This window comes from Xenopus laevis, chromosome 1L (genome assembly GCF_017654675.1).
Source record: "Xenopus laevis strain J_2021 chromosome 1L, Xenopus_laevis_v10.1, whole genome shotgun sequence".
Lineage (NCBI taxonomy): Eukaryota > Metazoa > Chordata > Amphibia > Anura > Pipidae > Xenopus > Xenopus laevis.
The window spans coordinates 148,972,137-148,985,117 of record NC_054371.1 but is presented as its reverse complement, the minus strand read 5'-3'; the positions used below and the strand labels follow the sequence as shown (position 1 = coordinate 148,985,117).

The 12,981-nt window shown below is 36.4% G+C and overlaps 1 protein-coding gene across 6 annotated transcripts in view; it reads left to right on the top strand.

Moving 5' to 3' along the window:
• The window catches only part of sema4d.L (semaphorin 4D L homeolog), a 91,796-nt gene that overhangs the window by 61,238 nt on the left and 17,577 nt on the right, over positions 1–12,981 (top strand). For all 6 annotated transcript variants that reach the window (XM_041564717.1, XM_041564729.1, XM_041564723.1 and 3 more), the window contains 2 exons: positions 8,927–9,102; positions 11,504–11,660. In XM_041564717.1, the coding sequence (XP_041420651.1) occupies positions 8,927–9,102; positions 11,504–11,660 (333 nt within the window). The remainder of the gene's footprint in view (positions 1–8,926; positions 9,103–11,503; positions 11,661–12,981) is intronic.

Sequence of the window (12,981 nt, the reverse complement as noted above, 5' to 3'; positions counted from 1 at the left end):
AAGCTATGCAAAATATATGCCTAAATAAACTATTATATTTATAACTTGTCATTTTAAAAGGGTGCCAGAAAGCCAAATCATGATTTTGCTTGCCCTCCTTTACTATTGAAGGGCGATATATGCCACTTTTGTCCCACAGTGTTATAGTAGAGATTTAATTATATGGAAAACTCAAACATTTTGCTAGTGTTGAGTGTCAGGGCTAATGAATGAGATCCACCTGCTGTATATTCATTTCCACACATTTTTCTCTGACTTAAGATGTGGTTTCTAAGGAGCCCTGACCGGTTCAGTTGTAGTCAGGCAGGCATTCCTGGGTGTTGCAGTTATTTATACCCCTTGGCAAAGGCAAAGCAAAGTGTTTAGAGAGGATTAAGAAAGATAACCACTCCAAGGACAGTTTACAGAAAATATAGCTTAAATTTAGCTTTAAATGGATGAATAAATAGTTTTTTTTCTCAATGTGCATTAAACAAAAAAATCTCCACTTAGAGGGAAATATACATTTTTCTAGTTCCATGAATTTTTTCACAGGTGCGTGGTTTATTATTTTTTTGGTTTTGCGTCATTCGTGTTCCCTTGACTGAACCATTTACAGTGAATGGCCTGCAGGTCTCTGTAGATTTCTTCTTTACTGTGCATTAGAACTGGATGTACTGGACAGGTACAGGTTTTGTCATGCAGTGAGATTTTGATGTTTGCAGTTTCCTACAGCAGCAGATGCTCAAAAGATGATTGTAGCCCTGCAAAACGATTAACAGTTTGCATCCACTATTTTCCCTGGAAACTGATATGTTGCTTCCGTACAACATTTCATCAGTGGCTTAGAATGAAACCCTGCTCCTGTTGGTCTATAAACCACCTCAAATGCCAAAAGAATAACTTACGAACTCCGATTTTTTTTAAGTAAAGACTGTTTATCAAGGAGAAAAAAAGCAATTTTTACTTACTAATTTTTATTGTATTTAAGTGTAAGTCCTTGGATCTTCCTCTGCATATTCTAGCTCAAAAATATTTGTGTCACCTGAGCAAATATAATCATTTAATAATGTCTTATTACTGCCAGAAAGGGAGTGATGTTATGGTGTGTGAGAGTACAGCAGAAAGAGACTGGAGACCTGTAAGCTCCCTTTAGAAAAGAGTAGTTCACATGTCAAGAAAAATTTGCATGCTCAGTTACTGAAAATGATTTTTGATTAATGGCAAATTACTTACAAGTCTGACTGTACCTGTGAAATACCATTCATATTCTGGAACATTAGAAAAGCCTCATGCTTAGCGGCCACATATTTCTTTTAAGTGTTATGGGATTCTTTTGACAGTCTGCTTTTTGTCTTAACTGGTGTTGACAGGTGGAAATTCATAGTCCACTCTCATCACGCAGCAGAAAAGATGAGCTCAGCTGCCTCCTTCTGTCACTCTTTGTTAATGTAAAGCTGTGAGCCCATTTCAAGTAATTCTTGGAGGGGAAAAGAGAAAGTATGTTTGATATTGTTTAAAACTGAAATAACTTTTATTCTAATAGTCTAAGGCTAATAGAATATGCCCCTACCAGACTCTATTCACTTGAATGGGAAGCAGCTGACTTCCCAGTACTGGGGCCTCATCGCCAGAGGATGTTCTAATTATTATTTTTGGATACAACTGAACCACAAATTTTTCGTGAAAGATTCAGCCGAATTTGAACCCTAATTTGCATATGAGGACGGGAAGGGAATAAAAAGAGCAGTGCATGGCTAAAACATTTTTTACTTCCTTGTTTTTTTGCAAAAATTCACATGATTTTCAGGATTCAGTCTGGCCAGGCACGAGGATTCGGCCGAATCCTGCTGGATTCAGTGCATCCCTATTAAAAAGTGGCAGTATTGTAGTTGGCAGATTAGGGATAAATTAAACAAACTGTATCTGGCCCACAGAACCATGGTCTGCGTCCAGAACTACTCTGAATACTTGTTTCATTAAACTTCATGGTTTTTGTTGCTCTTGTAGATATTTGAGGTAGTCAAAGGGAAAGCGTCCATTAATCCTTACCCTATTTATAGGGGAAACTTATAAATAATCAACTATGGATGCTTTTTTAAGGCAGTGGCAGGCTATGGAAAGGGCATAGCTCCAAGGAGGGCCCAGCAATTTGGAAAAGGGTGAATCTTGGGTAAATTATGGCAGGTTTTGGTGAATTAGGAGTGGGTTAGGGCAGGCAAAGTAGAGACAAGGGCTAGAAACATTCAATATTTATCAACCCCTTACAGTAACACCAGAAAATAAGTGTTTGAGTAATGAAAATATAATGTAATGTTGCCCTGCCCTGGTGAAACATCGGTTTGCTTCAGAAACACTACTATAGTTCATATAAACAAGCTGCTGTAACAACAATTACTACAATTTTGTTAAAAAAGGCTATATGGCACATGTTAAATAGTGGATAACAGATAACGCCATTATGTTCTACAGAGCTTATCTGCTGTGTAACCTGAGCATTTTCTCCTTTGAATGGCTGCCCCCATTGCTACACAGCAGATTATTTATATAAACAATAGCAGTGTTTCTGAAGCAAACATCAGTTTAACCAGTGCACGGCAACATATAAGCATTATATTTGTATTACTTTAAAACACTTTCAGTTTTTGATGTTGCTGTTACTTTAAGGGAATCTTAACCCCACTGCATCCCGTAGCTCCCTAAAGAAGTTTGCCACAAACTTTATTATAAATGTTAGCAATACCACTAATGGGAACGATGTTGACAAGCACTGTTGTCGTCTTACTGTTAAATTACATACTTTTGTCTTGATATCCTGATATAATAAGCAGGGAGGGAGAACATAATTATTCAGTGCAATAAAGTTTCAAACTCCAATTGCAGGAACAAAGAACAAGGAGCCAAATATTAAAAGATTCTCATTGAAAAGATTATATTGATTTTTAAAACTGGCTCTGGAGAGCCGGGGGAAATTTATTTTTATTGACTAATATTGCTTTAAGAATACATTGCTGATTTTGATGAGCTATAACCTCCCCAGCCTGTTAATAATGAAACTGCGCTGGGATTTCTGGTCCAGTAAATTGTACAAAACAATATACAATGAAAAAGAAAAAAGTTAACCCTTTAAAGTATCCCCCTCCTGCCGTTCTCTTTCAGTCTCTCAACTGCGTGAAAAAAGTTCCAGAAAAAGTGAAAAAAATATATAGTAAAAAAAATATATATATTCCAATTGAAACAATATATATGTTTTCTTGTAGAACAGCGCAGTTTGCTTTAGGCGCTGTTCTACAAGAAAACATATATATTGTTCCAGTAAATTGTAGTTGAGCAACACTGTTTAGGTCCCCTTAAATGAGAATTACCAGTGTGTACCACCCCACTGTTTGGAACTTAAGTGCCACTTCCCCTTAATGAGAATAGATGGTTCTCATGCTGATTTTATGGTTTTGAATTCTCACATTGGTAGTTACACAAATGTTCAGAAGTCAGACACCTTTTGCAGCATCTGAAATAAGTTGCCTGGCATCTTAATAAATGTTTAGACTTTAAAAAGCCATAGAGATCTGGAATTGGGATCCCAGCCTGTAAGGGGTGGATGCCTGTTATTAAAACAGAGCTGGATCAAGTCGTTTTGCTTCCTTCATTGTTGCCACAATATTGCAATATGTCACAATCACTTCCCATGCTTAAAACAAAGTATGGGAGTTATTTAAAACTCTCATGAACTCGAAATTCGACCAATTGCAATTTATTAAAAAATGTAATTTTTGAAACTCAGGTGAATTGGATCTACCCGTAAACTCGAATCGAATTCAATTCGAGTTTTTTCTCCTGATCCCAGGACGTTTTCCATAGGCTAAAACAGCAATTCTATAGGTTTAAGGTGGCGAATAGTCAAATTTGAGTTCTTACGGCCAGTGTATGATGAATCTCGAAAATCAAATTCAAATTTTAAAAAATAAAACGAGTCAAATTATAAGAATTTCACCGTTTTGGCCATAAAAGAACTCAAATATTTGAATTTGAATATACTAATTTTCACTTCGATTCGTGAAGTGCCCCGAAGTGTCTTTTAACTTAAAAAGGACAAAAGTAAAAAAAAGTTTTTGTTGCTATACATCTCGACTAATTTCTTGTTATATTCCACAAAGACTGCAGCAGAATAGCCATTTACATTATTATATTACTGTGTTCTGCAGATATATACAGCCTTGCAGCTCCCATTTATATGGATACATGCCAGTAAGTCAGGTGTATTCTGTGTACAGTATTATCTATACTGCTCTATTAGTTCTTGCATGCCTCTTGCTCTATTACATCTATTCTTGATTTTTGGTAGACAGTAGCGTTAGCCCTTTTGGGACTGTATAATTGATATTTCAGGTGCACTGATGAATTACTTTATCACAATGGGCTCTGTCTTTCAGAACTCAATGTCCTGTTAGGCTATTGTGGCCTGGAGGTTATACTGGGTTTAGTAATGCATTGTGAGCTATAATTGTTAATTGCTTATTTGTTCCATACTTTTTATATTGATGTGAAGGGAAATAAATAGAAGATACTATCCATATTGACATTTAAGCCCCTTCTTTGATTTTGCTTTGTAAAATGAAACTGAAATACGTTTAAAAAGTAACAACGTCTGAAAAAAGATTAGGCTTAAAATGTTCTCTCTTCTAAATTGCGATTACTGTAACACCCCGAAGGTATTGCAGGTTTAAAGGGGTTGTTCACCTTTGAGTTAACGTTTAGTATGATGTAGTGCGTGATATCCTGAGATAATTTGTAATTGGTTTTAATTTTTTTATTATTTGTAGTTTTTGAGTTATTTCGTTTTTTAGTCAGCAGTTCTCCAGTTTGCAATTTCGGCCATCTGGGTGCTAGGGTCCAAATTACCTAGCAACCATCCATTGATTTGACTGGAATATGAATAGGAGAGGCCTGAATAGAAAGATGAGTAATAAAAAGTATCAATAACAATACATGTGTAGCCTTACAGAGTATTTGTTTTTAGATGGGTCAGTGACCCCCCATTGTGAAAGCTGCAACAAGTCAGAAGAAGAAAGCAAATAATTAAAAAGCTATAAAAAATAAATACTGAAGACCAGTTGAAAAGTTGATTAGAATAAGCCATTCTATAAAATACTAAAAGTTAACTTTCGAAACAGCCCATAGACTTTAATGTATAATGAGAAAAAAATAATTCCTGCGACAGTGTTTTGTGAATTTTGCAACATAACACAAATTATCGGCAAAATGGGACACATTTGCCGAAATAATTGCAACCCCATGGCAATTCAAACTCCATGCTTCAGAAGTGGTGCCCTTATAGCTCCAGACTTTAAGGTCTTTCTATTAATCTGCAAATTCATATTTGGTACTGGTAAGAAATGTACAGTACTGAATAAGCCATGTACATTCGTAGCAGGTCGGTGATAAGAAATTTGAGATTTCCCTGGAAAAGTTTGCATGGAACTGACAGTTAGTGCATGGCTGAATTGAATTCCACTGAAGACATGTGTCTGGTGACGTGGTTCACACAGTGGATTATGTTGCACATTCTAGCATCTTCATTAGATTTCCAAAGCGGAAGTTTCAAGCTGTAGGTTTGTGGGAAGACTGTCTGCAGTCCAGCGTGATGCAATGTATTATTTCATATGGGTGACTTCCTTCTGCTTTGAGGGCGTTGAAAATGAATAGGGGAAAAAAAGCTTTTGTCAAAGAATACAGTCCTTGTACAATTACCCCTTTTATCATACTGATTATTATTTTGTTACACAATATTTAAAATGAGTGTGTGCGTGCATGCTGTGGACCTGGGGCTTTCCAGATAACGTATCTTTCTGTAATTTGGATCTTCATACCTTAAGTCTACTAGAAAATCATGGAAATGTGAAATAAACCCAATAGGCTGGTTTTGCTTCCAGTAAGTATTAATTATATCTTAGTTTGGGTCAAGTACAAAGTACTGTTTTATTATTACAGAGAAAAGGGAAATCATTTTAAAATTTTTCGATTATTTGGATAAAATGGAGACTACGGGAGACAGCCTTTCCGTAATTCGGAGCCTTCTGGATAACGGATCATATACCTGTACATGCATTTTTATAGTTTCTAAGCAAATGAAACTCTCTCTTGAAAATGGCGACTGCTGCATTTTTGAGAGCTAATGTGATGAGACTGGAAGGGTGAGCGTTAATACAAGGTTTGCCTATGGAGGAGCACTTGTGGGTCTTTTTCCATTTGCCTGAAAGTGAGTAATTTCATGGGTGACAAATGCCTTTTTAAAAATCTGTTTGGGGTGTGGATTAAGCTGCTTGGAAATTTGTGAACGTTTGATCGGCCAATCTTAGTTTGTTTATCTGAGAAAATAAAAAACAATTGAATGCAGGTATCTGCAATCCAAAGGCATATATATATATATATATATATATATATATATATATATATATATATATATATATATATATATATATATATATATATATATATATATATATATATATATATATATATATATATATATATATATACTTAAATACAAGAGTCCTCTGCACTCAACCCATTATCAATATATATAAGACAGAGACATTTTGTGCATACTGCTACTGAAAAATGCCTTACCCTTTAAACAAAACAGGGATTGTTTGTCCATATATTGCAATATATTTAAGCTGGACAACTACGTCAAAGTCATCCCATATCTGGCCAGTCCTACACTCAATTTTCATCTGATTCATTAAGAATTCTATTACTTCATTATACATATTACAAAGGGACCAAGTTTTACCTGCAACTTATTAGTTGCTTTCAAAGTAAAACTCCCAAACTTGGCTGCCCTTTTATTAGACACCAGTGGGATCACCTGACTATAGCTGGGAAGGGTGGGAGCTACAACTATATTGCAATATATGGAAAACAATCCCTGTGTTGTTTAAAGGGTAAGGCATTTTTCAGTAGCAGTATGCACAAAATGTCTCTGTCTTGAATATATTGATAATGGGTTGAGTGCAGAGGACTCTTGTAGTTGACTATATGTATTTTGTGGTCACAGCCTCATTGCACCCCCGCCTAATGATTTTAAAAAATAGTGGTGAGCACAACTTTCCCTTGTTTGTTTTATTTGTTCTCTCTCTCTCTCTTTCTCTCTCTCTATATATATATAGTCGTATTCCAAGGAATGACGCACTCCAGGACGTCATAATGAGATCAAGCAAAATGAAGTTGATTTGTCAATGTTTCGGTCCAGTCTGGACCTTTCTCAAGAAAGGTCCAGACTGGACCGAAACGTTGAAAAATAAACTTCACTAGGTCCAGACTGGACCGAAACGTTGACAAATTTCACTTTGCTTGATCTCATTATGACGTCCTGGAGTGCGTCATTCCTTGGAATACGACTATGTACACTATATATGACAGCACCCAGGCAGTAAAACTCTGCTGGATTGGAGTGCACCACAGCATGAACTGTGTATGTATGTATGTATGTATGTATGTATATGGGTGTGTGTGTATATACTGTGTGTATATATATATATATATATATATATATATATATATATATATATATATATATATATATATATATTACACAAAAAGCCATGAATATCTTGTAAATTATATCCTTCTAAACGGTGCGTTCTGATGTCCTCAGTTATAAACGGTGAGTAGTGATGCAATTTCTGTCACATGACTCACGGAAACTTGTGTATTATAATAAATAAAGTACCCCCTGTTGCAAAATATGAGGATATTAGAAGTTACCTCGGAGTTCCATGACCTGTATAATAACACTCGGCCTCCAGCCTCGTGTTTTTATATGGTCATGAAACTCCTCTGTAACTTATAATATCCTTAGAATTTACAAGAGGGGGTACTTTATTCACTATATATAAATGTACCCATTCAACATCAACTGCCTGTAGACTGGGAATAAGTGAAACTTAGTTCTGTATGATATCAATTAAAGTTCTCGATTTTAGCCTTGGGGACCAATATAAATATTCTATATAGTTTTCCCCTTGGAATGTACAGAAAGGTGCAATTAAATGCAGCTACTGTATATAGCAATGTGTTCTGCATACATGTGATCCTTAAAGGGAGAATGTGATGGAAATGTTTTTTCTTTCAAAACACATCAGTGCTGCTCCAGCAGAATTCTGCACTGAAATCCGTTTCTTAAAAGAGCAAATAGATTTTTTTATATTTAATTTTAAAATCTGACATGGGGCTAGACATATTGTCAGTTTTCCCAGCTGGCCACAGTCATGTGACTTGTACTCTGATAAACTTCAGCCACTCTTTACTGCTGTACTGCAAGTTGGAATGATATCACCCCCAGCAGCTGAACAACAGAACAATGGGAAGGTAACCAGATAACAGCTCCCTATTCACAAAATAACAGCTGCCTGGTAGATCTGAAAACAACACTCAGTAGTAAACTACAGGACCCACTGACACATTCTGCTACATTAAGTAGGAGAAACAGCCTGCCAGAAAGCAGTTCCAGAAAGCTCAGAATTACGGAAAGGCCGACTCCCATCGACTCCATTTCATCCAAATAATTAAAATGTTTAAAAATTATTTCCTTTTTCTCTGTAATAATAAAACAGTAGCTTGTACTTGATCCAAACTAAGTTATAATTAATCCTTATTGGCAGCAAATCCAGCCTTTTGGGTTTATTTAAAGTTTACATAATTTTCTAGTAGACTTAAGGTATGAAGATCCAAATTACAGAAAGATACGTTAATCGGAAAGACTCTGGTCCCGATCATTCTGGATAACAGTCCCCATACCTGCACTGGAAAAAAAATACACTTGCTGTTTTAGGAATTACATTTTATATTATAGAGTGAATTATTTGCAATGTAAACAGTGGAATTTAAAAGATCATACAAATCATGACTGAATCCCTTTATTGATTTGAATATGTTTTATTTCCAGGGGGACCAAGGTGGGCTGAGGACTTTACAAAAGAAATGGACTTCGTTTCTTAAAGCCAAACTCATATGTCATTCATCGGAAAATAATTTGATTTTTAATGTTGTCAATGATGTATTTATCCTGAAACATCCAGACTTAACAGAACCAAAGATCTATGGCGTTTTCACCTCTCATTTGTAAGTTATTTTGAATGATTCCTAAAAAATTGTACCCTTTTCTTTCTGGGCAGTATATGAGATGGCTGAGAAGTCATTTGTCAGTACAGATATTCCCAACACATACTTATATTAATCTAAGCATGTTGAGCTCAGAAATTGTGTTTGTGTGCAAGGCTTAGCTTCACATGGGCATCGTTTGGCTGCAGCCATTATATTCATGTTGCTGGTCAAACTAAATATAGATAAAGTCAAGTTATGGTCGGATCTCCACAAGCAACTGTCATAACACAATCACGTCGGATGCGTCAGGTGCTTGTATTTCATTGTCGGACCTCATGTTTACATAAAATAGAACTACATACCTGCCATTAGACCAGTAAAATCGAATTGGTCTTTTCTGATTGTCTCACTGCCGCAGTCATACCCCCCACTGTAGTGTAAGTTGTTAGTGTCCATGTAAAAGGAAAAAATATCCCAAAGCTGCAGCTAGAGGAGCAACATTCATATAGTTACCGTATATACTCGAGTATAAGCCGTCCCGAGTATAAGCCAAGGTACCTAATTTTACCTCCACAAACTGGGAAAGCTTATTGACTCGAGTATAAGCCGAGTATAAGCCTAGGGTGAGAAATGCAGCAGCTTCTGGTAAGTTTCAATAAAAAAAAAAGGGTTTCTGGTCCCATTGGAGGTGCCAGCGTCTCGTTTTTGGACACCGACGACCATTCTTGGATGCGGGCGACTATTCTTGGAGACTATTCTTGGACGCCAGTGACTATTCTTGGTCGCCAGCGACTATTCTTGGTCGCCGGCGACTATTCTTAGACGCCCGTGACTATTCTTAGACGCCCGCAACCGTTTATGCTCTTGACCCGAGTATAAGCCGAGGTAGAGTTTTTCAGCATATTTTGGGGGCTGAAAAACTCGGCTTATACTAGAGTATATACGGTACCCAGTATTTTTAAGGGAAAGTACACCCGGAGCTCCCCCCCAAAGTAAGGTTAATGCATTTAAGAAGAAAAGAATCCATATAGCAGAGAATTACTTAAACAGGGGATCTTACTACTAGGAATATATTAGGTAAAACACACTTTATTTATTCCAAATTTAAAATACACATACATGTTAAAAAAACTGGACATAGCAGCAATGTGTTAGGTGTAGCATCACTCCATTTGTTTCACTAAAGGTAAAGATAATAACACATTTAATTGAGTACCCGGGTACTGTTAGGGATTTAAGAAAGATTCCAATACAAATAATGCTAGTAGGTGATAAGTATTGTTCAATCAGAAATTCCGGCATAAACAAAAATAACTTATTTCACAAAATTGAGTCCACCCCGCTATATACGGATTCTTTTCTTCTCAAGTGGCCATGTAAACCAAGGTCAAAAATTATACAGAGCGAGATTACAGCTCCAACACCAGGGCTAGGACCTCAGGACTTTGAAGGGTTGTTGTCATCACTATGTGTGTGTATGACACGTGAATAAAACTGAAATCTTGATTACAAGAGATTGCTGTTGAAATAACTACAAGGGACATCTTTATTTCGGCTGTTTAAAACAAAATTCACTGAAAAGAAACGGTGTAAAAAGCTGTGTAAAATAGATGGCAAATTTATCAAGGTGTTTGTAATGTAACCAGAACTGTGTAGTCAGAGTGGTGGAGTCAAAAGCAATTTTGGGTATTGGGAGTCGGAGTTGCCAAAAACGTACCAACTCGGACTCCTAATAACGTTAAATAAAAGCACTGAAAATAATCAAATCAGATTTAAGAGCTTCTGTGAAGGAGGATATGGATTGTATTTAGAAGCTATTCTTTAGCTACATGCCAGGTTCAATTAATAAATAAGTTGTATTAGGCTTTCCAATTGTTTTTGCATTATGTAATTTGATTTTGGTTTAGAATTAAAGGCACATTAACATCAAAAAATGAAAGTGTTTTAAAGTAACAAATCATATATGGTTAGCATGCACAGGTTACATAACAGATAAAACACCATTGTATTAGACCGGGCTTATATGTTGTGTACTATGTAACCTGTGCCTTTTCTCCTTTTTTCCAGCAGCTTGAATGGCTGCCCCCTTGGCTACGTAGCTTGGGGGAAGGGTTTTTTTTGGTCGGAGGAGTCTGAGGTACCATAAAATTAGAGTCAAATGATTTATGTACTGACTCCACGGCCCTGAATTTTACGCTATGTGAATGCCAGCTTTGCCCCTGTTATTTTACATTGCTTCCGGCGGAAGTCACTCTTGAGAAAAAACACATAAAATGTTATGCGGTGAAGCCTGGTGATGTGTGTTGTATTATACTGCTGTTTTTTACATAGCACAATAAATATGCCCCAAGTAACATATCCGGTCTCTCTATTTAGCTGCTGCTAACAGACATTTTCCTCTTGTGTTGTTTTTCCACAGAAACAATGTTGGTTTATCTGCAGTGTGCGCTTACAATGTGTCTTCTGTGGAAGAGGTGTTTGCCAAAGGGAAATATATGCACAGTGCCACTGTGGAACAGTCTAACACCAAGTGGGTGCGCTATAATGGAGAGGTCCCGAAACCTCGACCCGGAGCTGTAAGTTGAATTCCCCTAAGGCCTAACCAAAGTGCTGACCAGTCAGGGGATATTAGTGGTATTTTATGAAATCTATCTGAAATTCGCACCCAAGTGAATTTGTGAAATAAGTAAATTTTTATAATAAAAATGTATATGTGGGTATTACTGGGAAAATAGAATAATATGACACTTTTAAGGGGTTGTTCACCTTCCAAACACTTTTTCAGATTGTTCCCCAGAAATAGATTTTTTTTTCAATAACTTTCCATTATTTATTTTTTACTGTTTTTCCAAAATCTAAGTCTAAAGTTGAACGTTTGTGTCTCTGGCGTTTGAGTCTGGCAGCTCAGTAATTCAGGTGCAGTCTAAACTGTTAGCTGCATCTCTGGAGTATTATAAACTACTAGACATTAAGCCCGTTAAATTAACGGGCGCTAGAGGTCCGTGGGGCACATGCGCAGTAGCGCAATCACACGGACACGGACTGGACACAGAGACACTTCAACTTTATTATATAGGATAATCACTATATAACCAGAAAGAAAAACATGCACAGGAGGGACAGGCATGTATTGAAGTTTTAACTTGTAACATACAGTGAAACCTCAATTTTACATCCCCTGATTTTAAAGGGGTGGTTCACCTTTAAGTTTACTTTTAGTGTTTAATGGAATGTAATTCTAAGCAACGTTTCAATTGGCCTTCATGTTTTTTTGTTTTGATTTGCCTTTTTCTGCCGACTATTTGCAGCTTTTAAATAGAGGTCACTGACCCCATCTAAAAACAGATGCTCTGTAAGACAAATGTATTGTTATTGCTATTTTTATTACTCATCTTTTTATTCCCACCCTCTCCAATTCATATTCCAGTCTCTTATTCAAATCAATGCAAGGTTGTCAGGGTGATTTGCACCTTAGCAACCAGATGGCTATCTATAGTAGAAACATTATTTATTTTGCACAGCCTATTTATTTACCCAGTTTTTATTTTTTATACTGAACTGTTCCTTTAAAGGGGTTGTTCACCTTTGAGTTAACTTTTAGTATGATGTAGAGAGTGATATTCTAAGACAATCTGCAATTGGTTTTCATTTGTTATTATTTGTGTTTTTTTGAGTTATTTTGCTTTTTTATTCAGCAGCTCTCCAGTTTGCAATTTAATCAATCTTGTTGCAAGGAACCAAATTACCCTAGCAGCCATGCCCTGATTTGAATATGAGATTGGAATAGGAAAAGTGTGGGGAATGAATAGAAAGTTGAGTGATAAAATGTAGCAATAAGAGTAAATTTGTAGCCTTACAGTGCATTGATTTTTTAGATGGGGTCGGCGACCCCCATTT